The sequence below is a fragment of the Hylobates moloch genome, unplaced genomic scaffold (genome assembly GCF_009828535.3).
Source record: "Hylobates moloch isolate HMO894 unplaced genomic scaffold, HMol_V3 SCAFFOLD_15, whole genome shotgun sequence".
Classification (NCBI taxonomy): Eukaryota; Metazoa; Chordata; class Mammalia; order Primates; family Hylobatidae; genus Hylobates; species Hylobates moloch.
In genome coordinates this window covers 94,437,338-94,452,655 of record NW_026652290.1, presented here as the reverse complement: position 1 = coordinate 94,452,655, position 15,318 = coordinate 94,437,338, and the positions used below count along the sequence as shown (strand labels likewise).

The 15,318-nt window shown below is 56.1% G+C and overlaps 1 protein-coding gene and 2 non-coding genes across 7 annotated transcripts in view; 1 reads left to right on the top strand and 2 right to left on the bottom strand.

Moving 5' to 3' along the window:
• The window catches only part of DPP9 (dipeptidyl peptidase 9), a 49,206-nt gene extending 36,076 nt beyond the window's left edge, over window positions 1-13,130 (bottom strand). The window contains exons 1-4 of one of the 5 annotated variants that reach the window (XM_032177658.2): window positions 12,962-13,130; window positions 11,782-11,834; window positions 9,142-9,232; window positions 3,340-3,596 (exon numbers count right to left, since the gene is read on the bottom strand). In XM_032177658.2, the coding sequence (XP_032033549.1) occupies window positions 3,340-3,596; window positions 9,142-9,197 (313 nt within the window). In that variant the 5' untranslated portion in view covers window positions 9,198-9,232; window positions 11,782-11,834; window positions 12,962-13,130. Of the gene's footprint in view, window positions 1-3,339; window positions 3,597-4,914; window positions 5,056-8,514; window positions 8,637-9,141; window positions 9,233-11,781; window positions 11,835-12,087; window positions 12,104-12,961 lie in introns of those variants that run through there. The other 4 variants (XM_058428913.1, XM_058428911.1, XM_058428912.1 and 1 more) reach the window with 4 other exon arrangements.
• A 233-nt stretch (window positions 13,131-13,363) lies between these two features.
• On the top strand, window positions 13,364-13,435 carry TRNAG-UCC (transfer RNA glycine (anticodon UCC)). The gene has a single exon. It is a non-coding gene; the product is annotated as a tRNA-Gly (tRNA).
• An 891-nt stretch (window positions 13,436-14,326) lies between these two features.
• On the bottom strand, window positions 14,327-14,399 carry TRNAV-CAC (transfer RNA valine (anticodon CAC)). Its single transcript has one exon. It is a non-coding gene; the product is annotated as a tRNA-Val (tRNA).
• Between the last annotated feature and the right edge of the window lie 919 nt (window positions 14,400-15,318).

Here is a 15,318-nt window from a genome sequence, read left to right as displayed (position 1 = left end):
GAGAACTTGGATGTGACGTGAGCTCAGTGCTGCCCCTGACAGTGTGAAGTGACAGACTGGAGTCGTTCAAGGGTGAATTTCACCCTCAAAGGGGCGGTCTGGTTTTTGAGCTGCTCTAGGTACGTTCTGGGGTTTCTGCCAAGTTCATGCCCACTGGGGTGGGCCCTCAGCACCTCCCGTGTACTGTGAGGACCTGCTCGTCCCAGCCCCAGACACACACGAGCCACAGGCGACCCGACGATCTCATCTATGTGGAGTCAATCTGAATCTTTGTCCCGGAAATTTGGAGAAAGTTCCTCCGTTTCTGCTGGTGGCTAGAACCTGAGGCATGGAATCCTGGGGGCCATGGAGGGGTTGCAGAGGACAGGTGGGCAGCGAGGTGGGGCGGACCCATGGAGACACACACACACGGACAGATGCCTGGCTTCTAGAAGGCTCTGGTTCTCAGGCGCTGCTTCCTGAGGTCCACTGGGCTTTCTGCTCTTGGGTTCCATGAGATGCCCCTCTACCTTTACTCCAGGGGTACTTCATGGCTCAGATGAGCTTGGAGGGTTTCTGTCCCTTTTAGCAGCTCCGCGGAGATTTGAATGATGGCCCTGACAGAGAGGTGCCCATATCCTGGGGCTCGGGTGTGGAGGCTACGTTACACAGAGAGACAGGCCTGTGTAGCTGGGATTAAGTGAAGGCTCTTGAGCTGAGGAGATGATCCTGGATGACCCAAGTGAGCCAGATGGCATCATGAGTCCTTATCAGAGGGAGGCAGGACAGGCACAGTGGCTTACACCTGTAATCTCAGCACTTTGGGAGGCTGAGGCAGGCGGATCACCTGAGGTCAGGGGTTTGAGACCAGCCTGACCAACATGGAGAAACCCTGCTTCTACTAAAAATACAAAAATTAGCTGGGTATGGTGGCAGGCACCTGTAATCCCAGCTACTCGGGAGGCTGAGGCAGGAGAATCACTTGAACCCAGGAGGTGGAAGTTGCAGTGAGCCGAGATCGCGCCATTGCACTCCAGCCTGGGTAACAGAGAGGGACTCTGTCTCAAAAAAAAAAAAAAAAAAGAGGCAGAGGGGAATTTCAGACAGAAGAGAAGGAGAGGAGGAGGAGGAGGCTGTGTGACCATCAAGCCAGAGGTTCCAACGTTGTGGCCACAAGCCAAGGGATGCCGGCCGCCACCAGAAGCTGCAAGAGGCCAGGACTGGTTCTCCTCTGGAGCCTCCAGAGGGAGCGTGGCCCTGATGATACCTTGATCTTGGATTTCTGCCCTCTAGAAGTGTGAATCATTTTCACAATGGCAGCCACAGAAAACTCCTCCAAACACCCTGACCAGGACAGCAACCCCAACGGGAGCAGGTGGCCCGAGACTGTGGACGCCACAGGATAAAAAAGAGGCAACGGCCCATGGCAGCCGTGGTCTGTACACTTGCAGTTGTAACAGCCAAGCTCTCTCAGGTAATTGCAACTCAAGCCATTTCAGTCCAATTTCTCCCAGACTAGAGTTGGCCAGCATTCTTAAAGGCCCAGACAGCCCGGGTGCAGTGGCTCATGTCTGAAACCCCAGCATTTTGGGAGGCTGAGGCAGGAAGATTGCTTGAGCCTAGGGATTCAAGACCAGCCTGGGCAACACGGCAAAACCTCATCTCTACAAAAAATACAAAAAATTGTCTGGGTATGGTGGCACGTGCCTATAGTCCCAGCTACCTGGAGGGCTGAGGTGGGGAGGATCACCTGAGCCAGGGATTTCCAGGCTGCAGTGAGCTGTGATCACACCACTGCACTCCAGCCTGGGCAATGGAGTGAGACCTCATCTCTAAAAAAAAAAATAAAAAATAAAAGGAAGACAGTAAATGTTTTCAGCCACGTGGGCCATATGACCTCTGTTTCCGTGACTCTCCTGCTATAGCTTGAGAACAGTCAAAGATGTCAGAAAAGTAACGGGGACCAGGAAAACCTGACTTCTGAAGACGGCTGTCACCTGCCGACCCCGTTCTGGATGATTCTTCCTTTTAAATTCTTTGTTTGCCAAACCACCATCTGATTCCCACACAAGTCTGTCTGTGGAGAGGGACTGTGCTGATGGCGGGAAGAAGACAGCCACCTGGTGTCCACCTCAGTCACTGTCGTTAGCACGTGGTCAGCCTCAGGCAGAGGATGACGGCCGTTCACTGCTTCCAATGCTGGCTAGGGGCTGCAGTACACGTGGGCCTGGGCTCAGGGGCTGAGGGCACCACCATGAGTCCCATGGATGAGTGCAGCGGCCTGGACAAGGATCCCAGCGCTACCCCACCCCCAAGGAACACTTGGCGATATCTGAGGACATCTGTGGTTGTCACCACTGGGATGTGGCTGCTCCTGGCATGGAGTGGGTGGAAGCCAGGAACACTGCTCAGGACCCTGCAGTGGCTGGACGGCCCCACCCCAGAGAACGATCTGGCCCCAGTGTCCACGGTGCCAAGCGGGAGAGACGCTGCCTTTGGTCCCCGGCCATGTGTCACGCTGCTTTCAAAGACAAAGGCCTGGCTGATCTCTCCAAGGTGTCCTTCCTCCCCGCTCTTAAGGCCTCTGGGTGCAGTGGGCACCATCCGAATATCCGCTGCCCACCTCACGGGAGCCAGGCCCACAGTGGCTGCAGAAGCTGCTGGAGGACATGCAGCCTAACCCGTGCCCTGAAGGCACTCGTGGTGCAGAGGAGCCCAGTCCCATGAGGCACTGGAGACGCTGCGGGAGGAGCTGCGTGCAGGCACACGCCCAGAGGAGGAAGTGTTGATCCAGGGCCTGCAGCAGGGGCTGCAAGCACGTGGCAAGCTGCCCCTGTGCTGTCACCGGCAGCAAACCAGTTTCCACCATCCGGGCGGCTTTCCTGGAACCTCAAGATCCTTCTTGACGCGCCTCCACGGCGAGCTCCTCCTGGAGTTACTCCCTACTCCCTCTGGGAATGGTTCAGTCCAATCCTGTTTGTCACGAGCCCCACCCAGCCCGGACCAGGTGGCTGGGAAGTGACTCAGGGGGTGGACCCGGCTGACTAGCACTGGAAACCATCTCCGGGCTGGGAGCCACAGGGCAGGCTTGAGCCACGGCACCCTGGCCACACGGAGGAGCGGGGCTGCCCTGTGCATGGCTCCCCGCACGGCTGACCCTCCGGGGGACTCCCCACCCACCCCGCGGCGGCCCTTCCCTGTAGTCAGAGCCGTCTGTGGCTGAGCCTCGGACAGCATGCCCAGGGCCCAGCCATCCGAGCAGATCTTCCGACTCCTGTGGACCTCTGGGAACAGAGATGACCAACGAACCACAGTCCCAGATGCTGTCCCCGCCCAGGCAGCCTGCAGGGCCCACCTTACCCAGGTAGTAGAGGCGGTGGGAGTGGGGCCCAGACTCATCCGTCTTCTGCACAAACTGGAAGTCGTGGGGCGCCTTGTTGACAATGAGGCCCGAGTACTTGCGGCTGCCGTGGATGATGCTCCGGAGCCCGTCCCACGAGTGCTTCTGCACCTGGAAGCGGGCGGCCGGGTCATCTGTGGCGGCTGCGTCGCCTCGGTCGGCCGTTGGGGTCCCGGTGGTGGCCATCCTCTCAGCCCCCTCGGAATTCAGCGAGAAGCTGCGGGGAGGAAGCAAAGACTGTGAGAAAGGAGAACTGTGTTACCTACGAGCTGCCCCAGTGCTGCCCCTTGCGAGGCACTCAGGTTCTTCCAGACGAGCCCCACCCCTGCCGCTTTCCCCACTCCCTAAACACTTCTTGGGTTGGTCCACCTCTTTCCATGTCACTAACGCTGCTAAGATTCAAGCCACCATCACCTCTCAAATGAATGATTTTTAAAAACGTTCTTCTTTTTGGAGGTGGGGGTCTCAACTATGTTCCCCAGGCTGGTCTCAAACTCCTGGCCACAAGCAATCCTCCTGCGTCAGCCTCCCAAGTTGCTGGGATTGCAGGTGTGAGCCACCATGCTTGGCTTTGGCTGAATGACTGAAAGCACCTCCCACCAGGATGTTCCACATCCACTGCCAAGACGCCATCACTCAAAACCCTTCCTGGTTTTCCACAGTCCCCGGGTAACAATCAGTCCTCATCACCACCTCAAGGCTGCTGTCGACCCCTGCCAAGCCCTTGAATCTCATCCTCCTTATTCCGTGAGCCAGCCAAATGAGCCTTCACCCGGCTCCTCAAACAGGCCAAATTCCTTTCCACCATAGGGCCTTTGCACATGCTGGCCCTCCTGCTCGGAGTACATTTTTCCTCACTTTGCTTAACTTCTTTGATATATATTTTTATATATATACTTTTTTTTTTTTGAGACAGAGTCTTACTGTCGCCCAGGCTAGAGTGCAGTGGCGTGATCTCAGATCACTGCAGCCTCTGCCTCTTAGGTTCAAGCGATTCTCCTGCCTCAGCCTCCCAAGTAGCTGAGATTACAGGTGCCTGCCACCATGCCCAACTAATATTTTTTGTATTTTTAGTAGAGACAGGGTTTCACTATGTTGGTCAGGCTGCTCTCGAACTCCTGACCTCAAGTGATCTGCCTCCCTCAGCTTCCCAAAGTGCTGGGATTACAGACGTGAGCCACTGCACCCAGCCTGCTTGACCAACTTCTCATCAGATCTCAGCTGAAGTATTTGGCAGGCCCTCAGAAACCTTTCACACCATCCACGCTGAAGCTGGTCTTTCTGCTCATCTTTCACACACCACCTGGCTGTCCCCCTCCCTCCACCTTTATCACAGTGGTTATTTGTGGGACCCCTGTCTCCCCGACGTCTGTCCCATTCACAGCTGTGCTCCCAGAACCTTAGCTGGTGGCTGGCACGTGGCAGGCATTCCACGGAGCACTGTGGAATGACTATCTCTCACTGGGCCTGCAGGGAGACATGCTGGGTCTCGGGAGAGGCCTGGGCGTGAAGGAATGAAAATCCATCCTGGTCACCTGTGCTGTCGGCTTGCTGTCCGGCCGGGGAGACGCTTGGCCTTCACTGGAAGTTCCAGAGCCTCGGGATGTGGGAGACGCAGGTGAAAGGGTGAATGGCACACCCTTCCCCAAAGAATATCCCACTCACTCCTCCCACTCAGGACACTCTGGGTCCGCAAAGCAGCCACCGGGAGCAGCTGCTGCGGCGTCACAGCTCCCACCACCCCACTCCCACCCTCGTCACTTAGCACACTCCTTGACCTGACTGGACCAGCCAGGCAAATATTTGTTTTACAGGAATCTAAACATGGCCGCAGTGACCCAGTTCTGCGAGAGCCAGTGGTCTGGAAAGGGTGGCACCGGGGCTGGTCTGGCTTCCCTTTGTGGGCTCCAAGTGACTGCCGACCTTGCCAGAAGCCCTGTCCCCCGGGACCAACAGCTTGGCTTGGGGAAGTCGCTGCTTGCTTGGAGGAAGTGGGAAAACCGCAGGAGTGGACAGCAGGGACTGGGTGTGAGAGAAGTAAAGGGCAGGGACGAGTGGGCCGCCTTGACTCTGCAGCGTGCCAGTTCCCGGAAGACTCTGCCTCTTGCCAAGAGGAGCCCCCACGGGGTGACCACTGCAAGAGAAAGGGCCCCAGCCTGCTTTGAGAGGGAAGGGGAGAAAGAGCTGCAAAGATGTCAACGAGCGCCTTTGAAAGATCAGGACTTGGCCAGGCACAGTGGCTCACGCCTGTAATCCCAGCACATCGGGAGGCCGAGGCGGGAGGATCATGAGGTCAGGAGATCGAGACCATCCTGGCTAACACAGTGAAACCCCGTCTCTACTAAAAATACAAAAAATCAGCCGGGCGTAGTGGCGGGTGCCTGTAGTCCCAGCTACTCGGGAGGCTGAGGCAGGAGAATGGCGTGAACCCGGGAGGCGGAGCTTGCAGTGAGCCGAGATCGCGCCACTGCACTCCAGCCTGGGCGACAGAGCGATACTTCGTCTGAGAAAAAAAAAAAAAAAAAGGAAAGACACGACCTGCAATTGTCACCTCATTTGGGCCTTACTTGGGCTTGTGACAGCCCATTCTACAGGTGGGGAAACTGAGGCTGGGAGGTCATTGGAGCTCGCTCCCAATCAGAGCCGAGTGAATGAGCAAAAGGGGTTCAGTGGAGGCAGCCCAGCCCCCGGCCTCCCACTGAGATGCTGTGTGACAAGCCCAGCAATTACAGCAGGAAAAGCCACAGAGTGCAGCCCAGAGAACTGCCCATGCCGTGCTCTGTGAGACACCCACGTCCTGTGGGAGCCCAGAGAACTGCCCATGCCGTGCTCTGCGAGACACCCGTGTCCTATGGGAAGGTCCCATAAGCCAAGGAGAGTAGAAGCCACCTCAGCATGGGACATACGAAAGGCTCATGGGGCGGAAGACCCCTTGGGAAGGTGGCTTCTGAGTATCACGGCTGTGGGCTGATTTCCGGAGGCCCCTCTCCAACTCGACCCCAAAGAAATGACAGGGGAAAATGCTTCCCTTTTGTCATCCTACTCCATCCAGGCAGGGCCAGCGTGTCCTGCCCTCCAGCCAGAAGGAGCACAGTTTGTTAGTTCAGCTCCTCCTGAGACAGAAATAAAGACACGAACCAAAGGACATCAGCACTTACAGGGCTCTCAGGTCACACACAGGATGTCCGCACCCACTGCAGAGCTGCCGGTCCCCTCCAGGGCAGTGGGGAGCCACGAGCGGCGTTAGGCAGGGGCTGGGACCAGGACCGCCTGAGCACTCAAGAACCCACACTGCCCCGAGCATTGCTGGCAGCAAGCCCAGAAAACAGCCCGGGGAGCTCCTCGGAGCGGCCTAAGCACCCCTCTAAGCTCTGCTGCCCCAATTCAAGCCTGGCTCACAGCAGCAAAGAAAAAATGTGACCTTCAGAGCTCCCAAAGGGGCCACCCATAAGCTGAGGGCCTGCCCGGAAGCACTTACAGACCCGCGTGGCTTGTTTCCACTGCAAAGAACAATACAAATTATCTTGCCTCTGATCACCACAGATAGCCCAAGAAGCAAAAATTTGATCCCGGAGATGAGAAATGAAATGAAACATCGCGAGAAACTTCCAGGAATCTTCTGGATGTGGCTAGGCTCTTTAGCTTGAGCTTCCAGGCAGGCCGAGGCTTGGTGCTGGAGCCTGGCCCTCCGCTCACCTCTCTTCTACCCGGGGGCACAGCCCAGATTGCAGAGAGGCTGGCGAAAGAGTGAGGGAGCAAGGGCGAGCCTGTGACGGGCTTTCTCCACCTAGCACCACCCTATGCTGCGGCTCAGGGGAGTCAAGAGTTTACACAGCTGCAGAGATGGATTCCAGGCCACTAACTCAAGTCTACCTACTCCTTCCTTCGGCCAATCAGCTGGGTGCCTCTGCGGCCTGTGACAACGCCAGCAAACAGCTCCAGACCTCCTAGCATGGTCTCTGTCAAGGCTGGATGGCAGATCTGTGATCTCCTTTTTAAATTTTTCATTTTTTTTAAGAGATGGGGTCTTGCTATATTGCCCAGGCTGGTCTCAAACTCCTGGGCTCCAGCGATCCTGCCACCTCAGTCTAGCAAATAGCTGGGATGAGAGGGGTGCAAGCCACCGTGCCCAGCTCCAAAGCTCTGTGATCTCTGCGTCTGAGCTGGTACTTTGGTGGCGAGTGGGGGCGGGGGAGTAGTCGGAGATGGGGGAAGTATTTGGACGCCTAGAAGGAACTGCAGATTCAGTGCTGACTGCGGTTCTGAGTTCAGGCTGACCACAAGGTGATAAGGCAGAAAGAAAGGCGGGAGCCCCTGGCTGGTGTGGGGCAAGGGGCGTATGGGGGTGGTGAGGACAGGGTCCTGCCCATGCGCTGGATGGGGAAATGCCTCAAGGTGGACTTTGGGCAGCTGGCCCGGGCCAGGCAAGTGCCCCTGCAAGTGGGGGCTGCCGGGGAAACAGCATGCCACCCTCTGTCCTACCCAAACTGCCCCCAGCACCACCTGGGCCTTTAGCTTTGATGCGCAACCTTTGCAGAGTCACCCAGCAGCCTGTACCCAAGTGGGACGTTAAGTGTGTGCAGATAAGGGAAGGGACACAGATTCCCTTCAGTAACTGACCCCTAAGGCATGTGCCCACCAGACACTGGGACCTCCCGGTTTTAGAGCCCACGGCTGGGCCAATCATAGCCCTTCACACTGTCCCCATCTTCCCCGGTCCATTCTTCAATTCTCTTCCCGACTGAGCATGCTCCATTAAAGCAAACAAGCCTAAGAGTATTAGAAAATCGAATACTGAGAAAGGTTCGCAGGGTTGAGGAATTCCTACCGCCTTTTCATCTTGTGCCAGGCCCTGAGATGTGGAGTTTACTGACTGCCCCAGGGGGTGCATGTCTAACCACATTCCATGCACACCTGACTTTGGGGGACTTCTTCAGTTCTGGGATCCTCCTCATTTTCAGGACCAAAACAATGGGCTCAGGCCAGACGCGGTGGCTCACGCCTGTAATCCCAGCACTTTGGGAGGCTGAGGCAGGCAGATCACGAGGTCAGGTGATCAAGACCATCCTGGCTAATGCGGTGAAACCCCGTCTCTACTAAAAATACAAAAATTAGCCAGGTGTGGTGGCACGCACCTGTAGTCCCAGCTACTTGGGAGGCTGAGGCAGAAGAATGGCTTGAACCCGGGAGGTGGAGGTTGCAGTGAGCCAAGATCGCACCACTGCACTCCAGCCTGGCTGACAGAATGAGACTCCGTCTTAAATAAACAAATAAATGAATAAAAATCGACTCAGTGAGGTTGAATGGCCTGTCCAACGTCACCCAGAGAGGAAGGGGAGTGGAATCCCGTCTCTTGGAGCCCAAAACCCACATCCTTACAGTGAGGTCAGTGGTTCTCACCCAGGAGTGATTCTGCCCCCAGCAAACACTTGGGGATGTCTGGAGACATCTGTGGTTGTCTCAACTGAGGGGAGCTCCTGGCATGAAGTGGGTGGAGGCCAGGGACGCTGCTCAGCACCATGAAGTGCCCGGGACGGCCCCACCCCACAGAACATTCCAGCCCCAACGTCCACAGTGCTGAGGGGGAAACCCCGCACTACGCCACACTGCCTCCTCGCTTGAAATAACCAGAACAGCCTTGGGGACGTGCTGGGGAAGCCAGGGGAGAGGGAAAGAAGGGGCCTTCCAGATCTTAGACTGTTGGGGAATTCCAGAAGTTGGGCCACATCCCCATGGATCAGGGCCTCCAAGGCCAGCCTCACCTTCTCCAACTTCCGGTGTTCTCCTTGTCCAGGCGCAGTTTCTTAACCTTCCGCATTAACCGCTCGACTGACCTCAGGAGGGCAGGGGTGCCTGCGGGCAAGTGGGAGGAGAGACCAAAGGGCTGCAACCCCGGCAGGTGGGGAGTGGGCGCTCCTGCCCCCTTCGCCCCCTCCTCATTTCTCCAGGCAGCCCTCCAAGCCTCCAGGGAGCACCCTGAAGCCAAGCGCATTCTGAAGAGACGATGCTTCAGGCCCTGCCCCTGAAATGCAGGAGGTTCCGGGCATTTGCCAGAGACTGGCATCTTTCTCAACAGGAGGTTCCTTTCAAGGTGTGAAGTCCCTGGGAGTTTCAAGTGACTCCGGGGATACCACACCAGGGCACCTGCTGGAAACAGAAGAATCCCAAATTCCTCACTGTGGCCGCTCCCTGATGGCCCTGGTGACCTTGGCTACTCGCTTCGCCCTTGACCGTGACCTTTGGCCACACTTGCCTCCTTCTTGTCCCTCAACACACCTGCTGGCTCCTAGCACACAGCTTCTGCGCGACGCGCCCCCTGGCCTGAGATGCCAGTTCCCTGCTTTTGATATGACTTGCTCCTTCTTGCCCTGCAGCTCCTGATACCACCTCTTCAGAGATCTTTCCTGAGCGCCCCATCTGAAGATGCTACCTGACTACCCCCATCACCACACCCAGGCCTGGACCATCATGCCAGTGGTCCCCTTCCCCAGGGAGAGTGGTTCTCAACTGGGGGCGATTTGGCCCCTCAGGGGACACTGGACAATGTCTGGAGACATTTGTGGCTGTCACAACTCGGGGGTGACCCTGGCATGGAGTGGGTGGAGCCAGAGATGCTGCTTAGCACCCCACAGTGCCCAGGGTGACCTACCCCAGAGAAGGATCCCACCTCAAATGTCAGCAACGCCAAGCCGGAGACCCCTGCATCCATTACTTGGGGAGAGACTTGAGTTCGACGCCTACGCTCATATTAATACTGGAATAAACTTCCCATGGAACAAGCATTCTAAACGAGGGGGACCCCCAGCTCCTGGGATTCACCTCCTTTCTCCCTCCCCCACTCAGAGTGAGGATTTCAATGTGTGCAGCCTCCTGGGACCTTAGTAGGGCAGAGGATCATGGGACGCAGTCTCTTGGGGATCCATGGAATCCCCTAACCCAGGGGGTCTCACCTGTGGATAACTGGCCCCCCCCCAGGGGACATTTTTGGTTATGACAACTGGGACGGTGAGGGGAGGCATGTGGCTGGTGGAGGCCAGCGATGCTGCTCAATCCCCTACAGTGGACAGGACAGCCCCGCGCCCACTCCTCTGCCAAGAATGACCCAACCCTAAACATCAGTGGCAAGGCTGAGCAACCCTGCTGTGGGTAAGGGGGCACTCCTCACGAGAATGTCAGTTCCACAGGGCAGGCCACATCTATCCTGGTCCAAACAGATTGCCTGAGCCCAGACCACGCCTGGTCCTCAACAAACATTTCAGGTTGAATGAACGAGCTACTGTCCTTTCTTGGATGCTGTCTAAAGTCAAAGGGGCCCCTTGTTTGGTTGGTGCCCAACTACCTTCTCAGACAAGCCAGGTCCCATGATGCGCAGTCGCCCAAAGGCTTAAAGAAGAGAGGACCAGCTGGGTACAGTGGCTCACGCCTTTAATCCCAGCACTTTGGGGGGCTGAGGCGGGCAGATCACCTGAGGTCAGGAGTTCGAGACCAGCCTGGTCAACATGGTGAAACCCCATCTCTACTAAAAACACAAAAATCAGCCGGCTGTGGTGGTGCAAGCCTGTAACCCCAGCTACTCAGGAGGCTGAGACAGAAGAATTGCTTGAACTCGGAAGGCGGAGGTTGCAGTGAGCTAAGATCATGCCACTGCACTCCAGCAGTGACAGAGCAAGGTTCTGTCTCAAAAACAAAAGAAGAGAGGGAAGCACATGGGGACAGGACTGAGATTGTAAGGGAAGAGGTTAAGCATAAAGTCACCACGAAAAATCACTGGCTACACTCTCAGTCCAGTGGTGAAAAGCGTGGGCTCTGGTCTCAGACAGAAAGGTTCAAATCCTAATTCTGACACTTCTGGGGAAGTCGCTGAACCTCTCTGAGCTTCCACTTCCCCAGCAAGAACATGCTACCACAGTATCTAAGCCGGGGGCCACCGAGGGAATTAAATGAGACTGCACACATACAGCTTTTAACACAGTGTCTGATGTAGCACGAACTAAATGACAGCTAGCATTGTCAACTAAACAAGCTACTCAAAACCACAGGAAGGGGGAGACTCAAACTAAAGTCCTTTCAGAGCCAGAATCCACACCATTTACTGACCAGGTCAGGCAGTGTAGGGGGATACAGGCACCCCTCCACCAAATCCTGCTGAAATCAGCACTCTCCCCTTCCTTCTCCTCAAAGCCTTCAAAAAGCTCCTTCCAGGGGCAGCTAGAGGGGGACAGGGGTGGAAAGAAAAGCCTCCAGCAGGCGCACAAAAAGCTGCAGCCACTGCCCTGCGAAGGACAACAACCCAGGGCCATAGAAAACCATTTCCTGCCAATCTCTATATTCTAGAGCAGGCAAAGGAATCCCACCAGCCCACACCCCAGCCTTCCTGGCTGCCAAACCCCAGCACAACTGACCTTCTAAAGGGTGCAGAGAGCCTCCATTCCAGCTGCAGGCGTGAGACACAGACCTTTATAGGATAAACATGTCATGAAGGTGGCAGGTTAATGGAAGCACCGGCCAGCCGTTCAGCCTCCCCCACTCGGGAGCTGCAGACAGACTGTCAGGCCCGATTCTACCTGGCTAGATTCTAGCTCTGCCTCGAAGCCCTGCAGCACTGTCTGCATGCCCTGGACAGAATCTGGGAGAGAAGCCATCCCACGGGCCCCGATTCCCCTGGGACCCAGCAGAGGAATGCAGGGATTGGTGCCTACGGTCCACACCTCCTGGGCGTTAGTCCCAGCTCCTCGAAAGCAGGTTGGTTCTTGCCGGGGAGGCAAGTGACTTCCTCCTGGGGCCCCTGGGGAAGACCAGGGGGTGGGGGCCAAGGGAATAGACCACTTTTGATGGCTCAGAGGAAGCGTGGAAAGGGAAGTGTCAGGGCTGGCCTAAGGCTGTGTGGGAAGAAGGTGGGCGGTTGGACGGGCCTGAGAAGGGAGGCTGAGAGAAGGGGGCTGGACCCTGTAGGCTGGACCCTTGGAAGACAGCTATGTTAACCACTACACCACCAACGCCTCGGCAGGAAAAAGGGTCTCTGGATACCCTTAATAGAGGGATCAAGTAGGGTTGAGGATCAGGACTGGGTCGGGGGAGAACAAGCCTTGGGGCGAAGGTTGGGGGAAGGGGTAAAGGGGTGAGGACAGGATGCAGGTGGAGGGAGGTGGCCTCTGTGCACATACAGCATTTGCATGGGAAGAGGGAGGAGATCCGGACCTCCAGAGCCTGCACGAAAGGGGAGAGGGTGTCAAGGTCTGCAGCAGCGAGCGCGTTCTTGGGTGCGGCCACCTCCGGAAAGGGTCAGAGCCTGGTGGCCTGGGCAGCAACGGGATAGGTGGGGAAGCCCGTCAGGGAATGGGAGAAACTGGGAGGTGACCTGGCCAGCGCAGGAATCGGGGAGGGAAAGAAGGTGGAGGGGGGCCTGGGGCGGAGGGGAAACGAGGCAGGGGGCCGGAGGGACCCACAGACGGGTGCATGGAGGCGCCGGGGTGAGGGGAGGCCAGGCGATGGCTAGGGCAGGGTCAGGGCCGAGGCGGGGCCGGTCAATGGCGGGTTCAGGGTCGCGGCCGGGTGGGGACGAGGCGCGCGGGCGCTGCTCACCGGGACGTGGGGCGGCGGCCGGGCTGGGCAGGTCGTCCCGGGGCCAGCGACGCCTCACGGTCGCGGCTCCATGCCCGGGACTGCGGCCCCGGAAGTGGCGGGCGAGGGGGACGACAGCGGCGGCGGACACAGGGGACCCGCCGGCTCAGGCACCTTTGACCCGGAAGTTGAGCGGCCCAGGCGGCGGCCTGGGATTGGACACCACCAGGCACGTACCAAGGCGTCCGCGGCCCTTGGGGGGGGAGCCCGCGGCGCGGTGCGGCAGCCTAAGGTGCGTAACGCCCCATGAACGACATCTTCCGGTGGGTTAGGGAGAGACACCCCCGTGTGACTTGGTATCACTCAGTCAAACCCATGATTGCCCAGTATTAAGGATATCCGGAGAATACGTTTGCTATCGAGGCGTTGGTGGTATAGTGGTTAGCATAGCTGCCTTCCAAGCAGTTGACCCGGGTTCGATTCCCGGCCAACGCATACGAGCTAACGTTTTGCGAGCTTAAAATTTTCATCTTAAGTTTGAGACGGAGTTTTGCGAGTTTAAAATTTTCATCTTAAGTTTAAGAAGGAGTTTTGCGAGTTTAAAATTTTCATCTTAAGTTTGAGACGGAGTTTTGCGAGTTTAAAATTTTCATCTTAAGTTTGAGACAGAGTCTCGCTCGGTCGCCCAGGCTGGAGTGCAGTGGCGCGATCTCCGCTGACTGCAACCACCACCTCCCGGGTTCAAGCGATTCTCCTGCCTCAGCCTCCCAAGTAGCTGTGATTACAAGCTCACGCCACCGCGCCCAGCTAATTTTTGTATTTTTAGTAGAGATGGGGTGGGGCGGGGGGGGCGGTTCACCATTTTGGCCAGGCTGGTCTCGAACTCCGACTTCAGGTGATCCTCCCTCTTCGGCCTCCCAAAGTGCTGGGATTACAGGCGTGAGCCATCGCGCACGGAAAATTTTTTAAAACCCCATAAAAATGTCTAAAAGGCAGGAGGAAGGGGGAAGAGAAAGAATCTGACTAATATTGTTGTTTCGGTGAATTTCTTTTTTTTTTTTTTTGAGACGGAGTCTCGCTCTGTCGCCCAGGCTGGAATGCAGTGGAACAACCTCGGCTCACTGCAAGCTCCGCCTCCCGGGTTCACGCCATTCTCCTGCCTCAGCCTCTCCGAGTAGCTGGGACTACAGGCGCCCGCCACCACGCCCGGCTAATTTTTTGTATTTTTAGTAGAGACGGGGTTTCACCGTGGTCTCGATCTCCTGACCTCGTGATCCGCCCGCCTCGGCCTCCCAAAGTGCTGGGATTACAAGCGTGAGCCACCGCGCCCGGCCGGGTGAATTTCAAATAGTATATTACTCTCCGGTTAGAGAAAAACAGCAGGTCTGTTTCCGCCCGGGATCGAACCGAGGACCTTTCGCGTGTGAGGCGAACGTGATAACCGCTACACTACGGAAACCGGTAAGCATTGGGGTTCTTTAAACTGTCATATAGAGATAACGTTGCAGGAATAGTTAACGTTGTCGCACCAGAGAAACACTGGCTACAGTGAGCTAAGGCAATATCCGGTCTTCCTGAATATCTGTTATTCTACTTGATACAGTAGAGACCGAAAGAAGGAAAATAAGGAAGACAAAAAGAAATCCAATAAACACCCTTTCCAACACACCCACCCACCCACACACACGTTTATCACTTTATCATAAATCCACCTTCCATTAAAACAATGCAAGTCAAATGGCCCACAAACCCATCCCGGGTCAAATGAACCTTTTCATCTCATAGATAAAATCTGTACTTGATATCACATTAGTTTCTGCAGATATTCACCATTTTGCTTTAGATCAAACTACTTTTTTGTGTGTGTTTTGTTTTTTGGTTTTTTTAGAGAGTCTCGTTCTGTCGCCTAGGCTGGAGTGCAGCGATACGATCATCCCTCCCTGCAGCCTCCACCTCCTGGGCTCAAGCGATCCTCCCACCTCAGCCTCCTGGGTAGCTTGGACCACAGGTGTGGACCACCACGCCTGGCTAAATTGTAAAAAATGCGTTTGGTAGAGACGGTGCCTTATAGCTGGGACTGCAGGCGTGTGCAACCACTGCCAGCTAACTTTTGTGTTTTGTAGAGACTAGAGGGCCTACACTATGTTGCCCAGGCTGCTTTCCAACTCCTGACCTCAACGTGATTCGCCCGCCTGCAGCCTCCCAAAGTGCTGGGATAACAGGCATGAGCCACCGCGCCCGACCCCAACTACACTGTAAAAGAGCTTTCTGAAAAGAAAAACTGTGTGTGTATGTGTTTACACGCTAAATGCAGGAAATTTAGGAGGAAAAACAAAAAACAAGCCAGACACAGAAGATAATTAAAATGTAATTAAAAT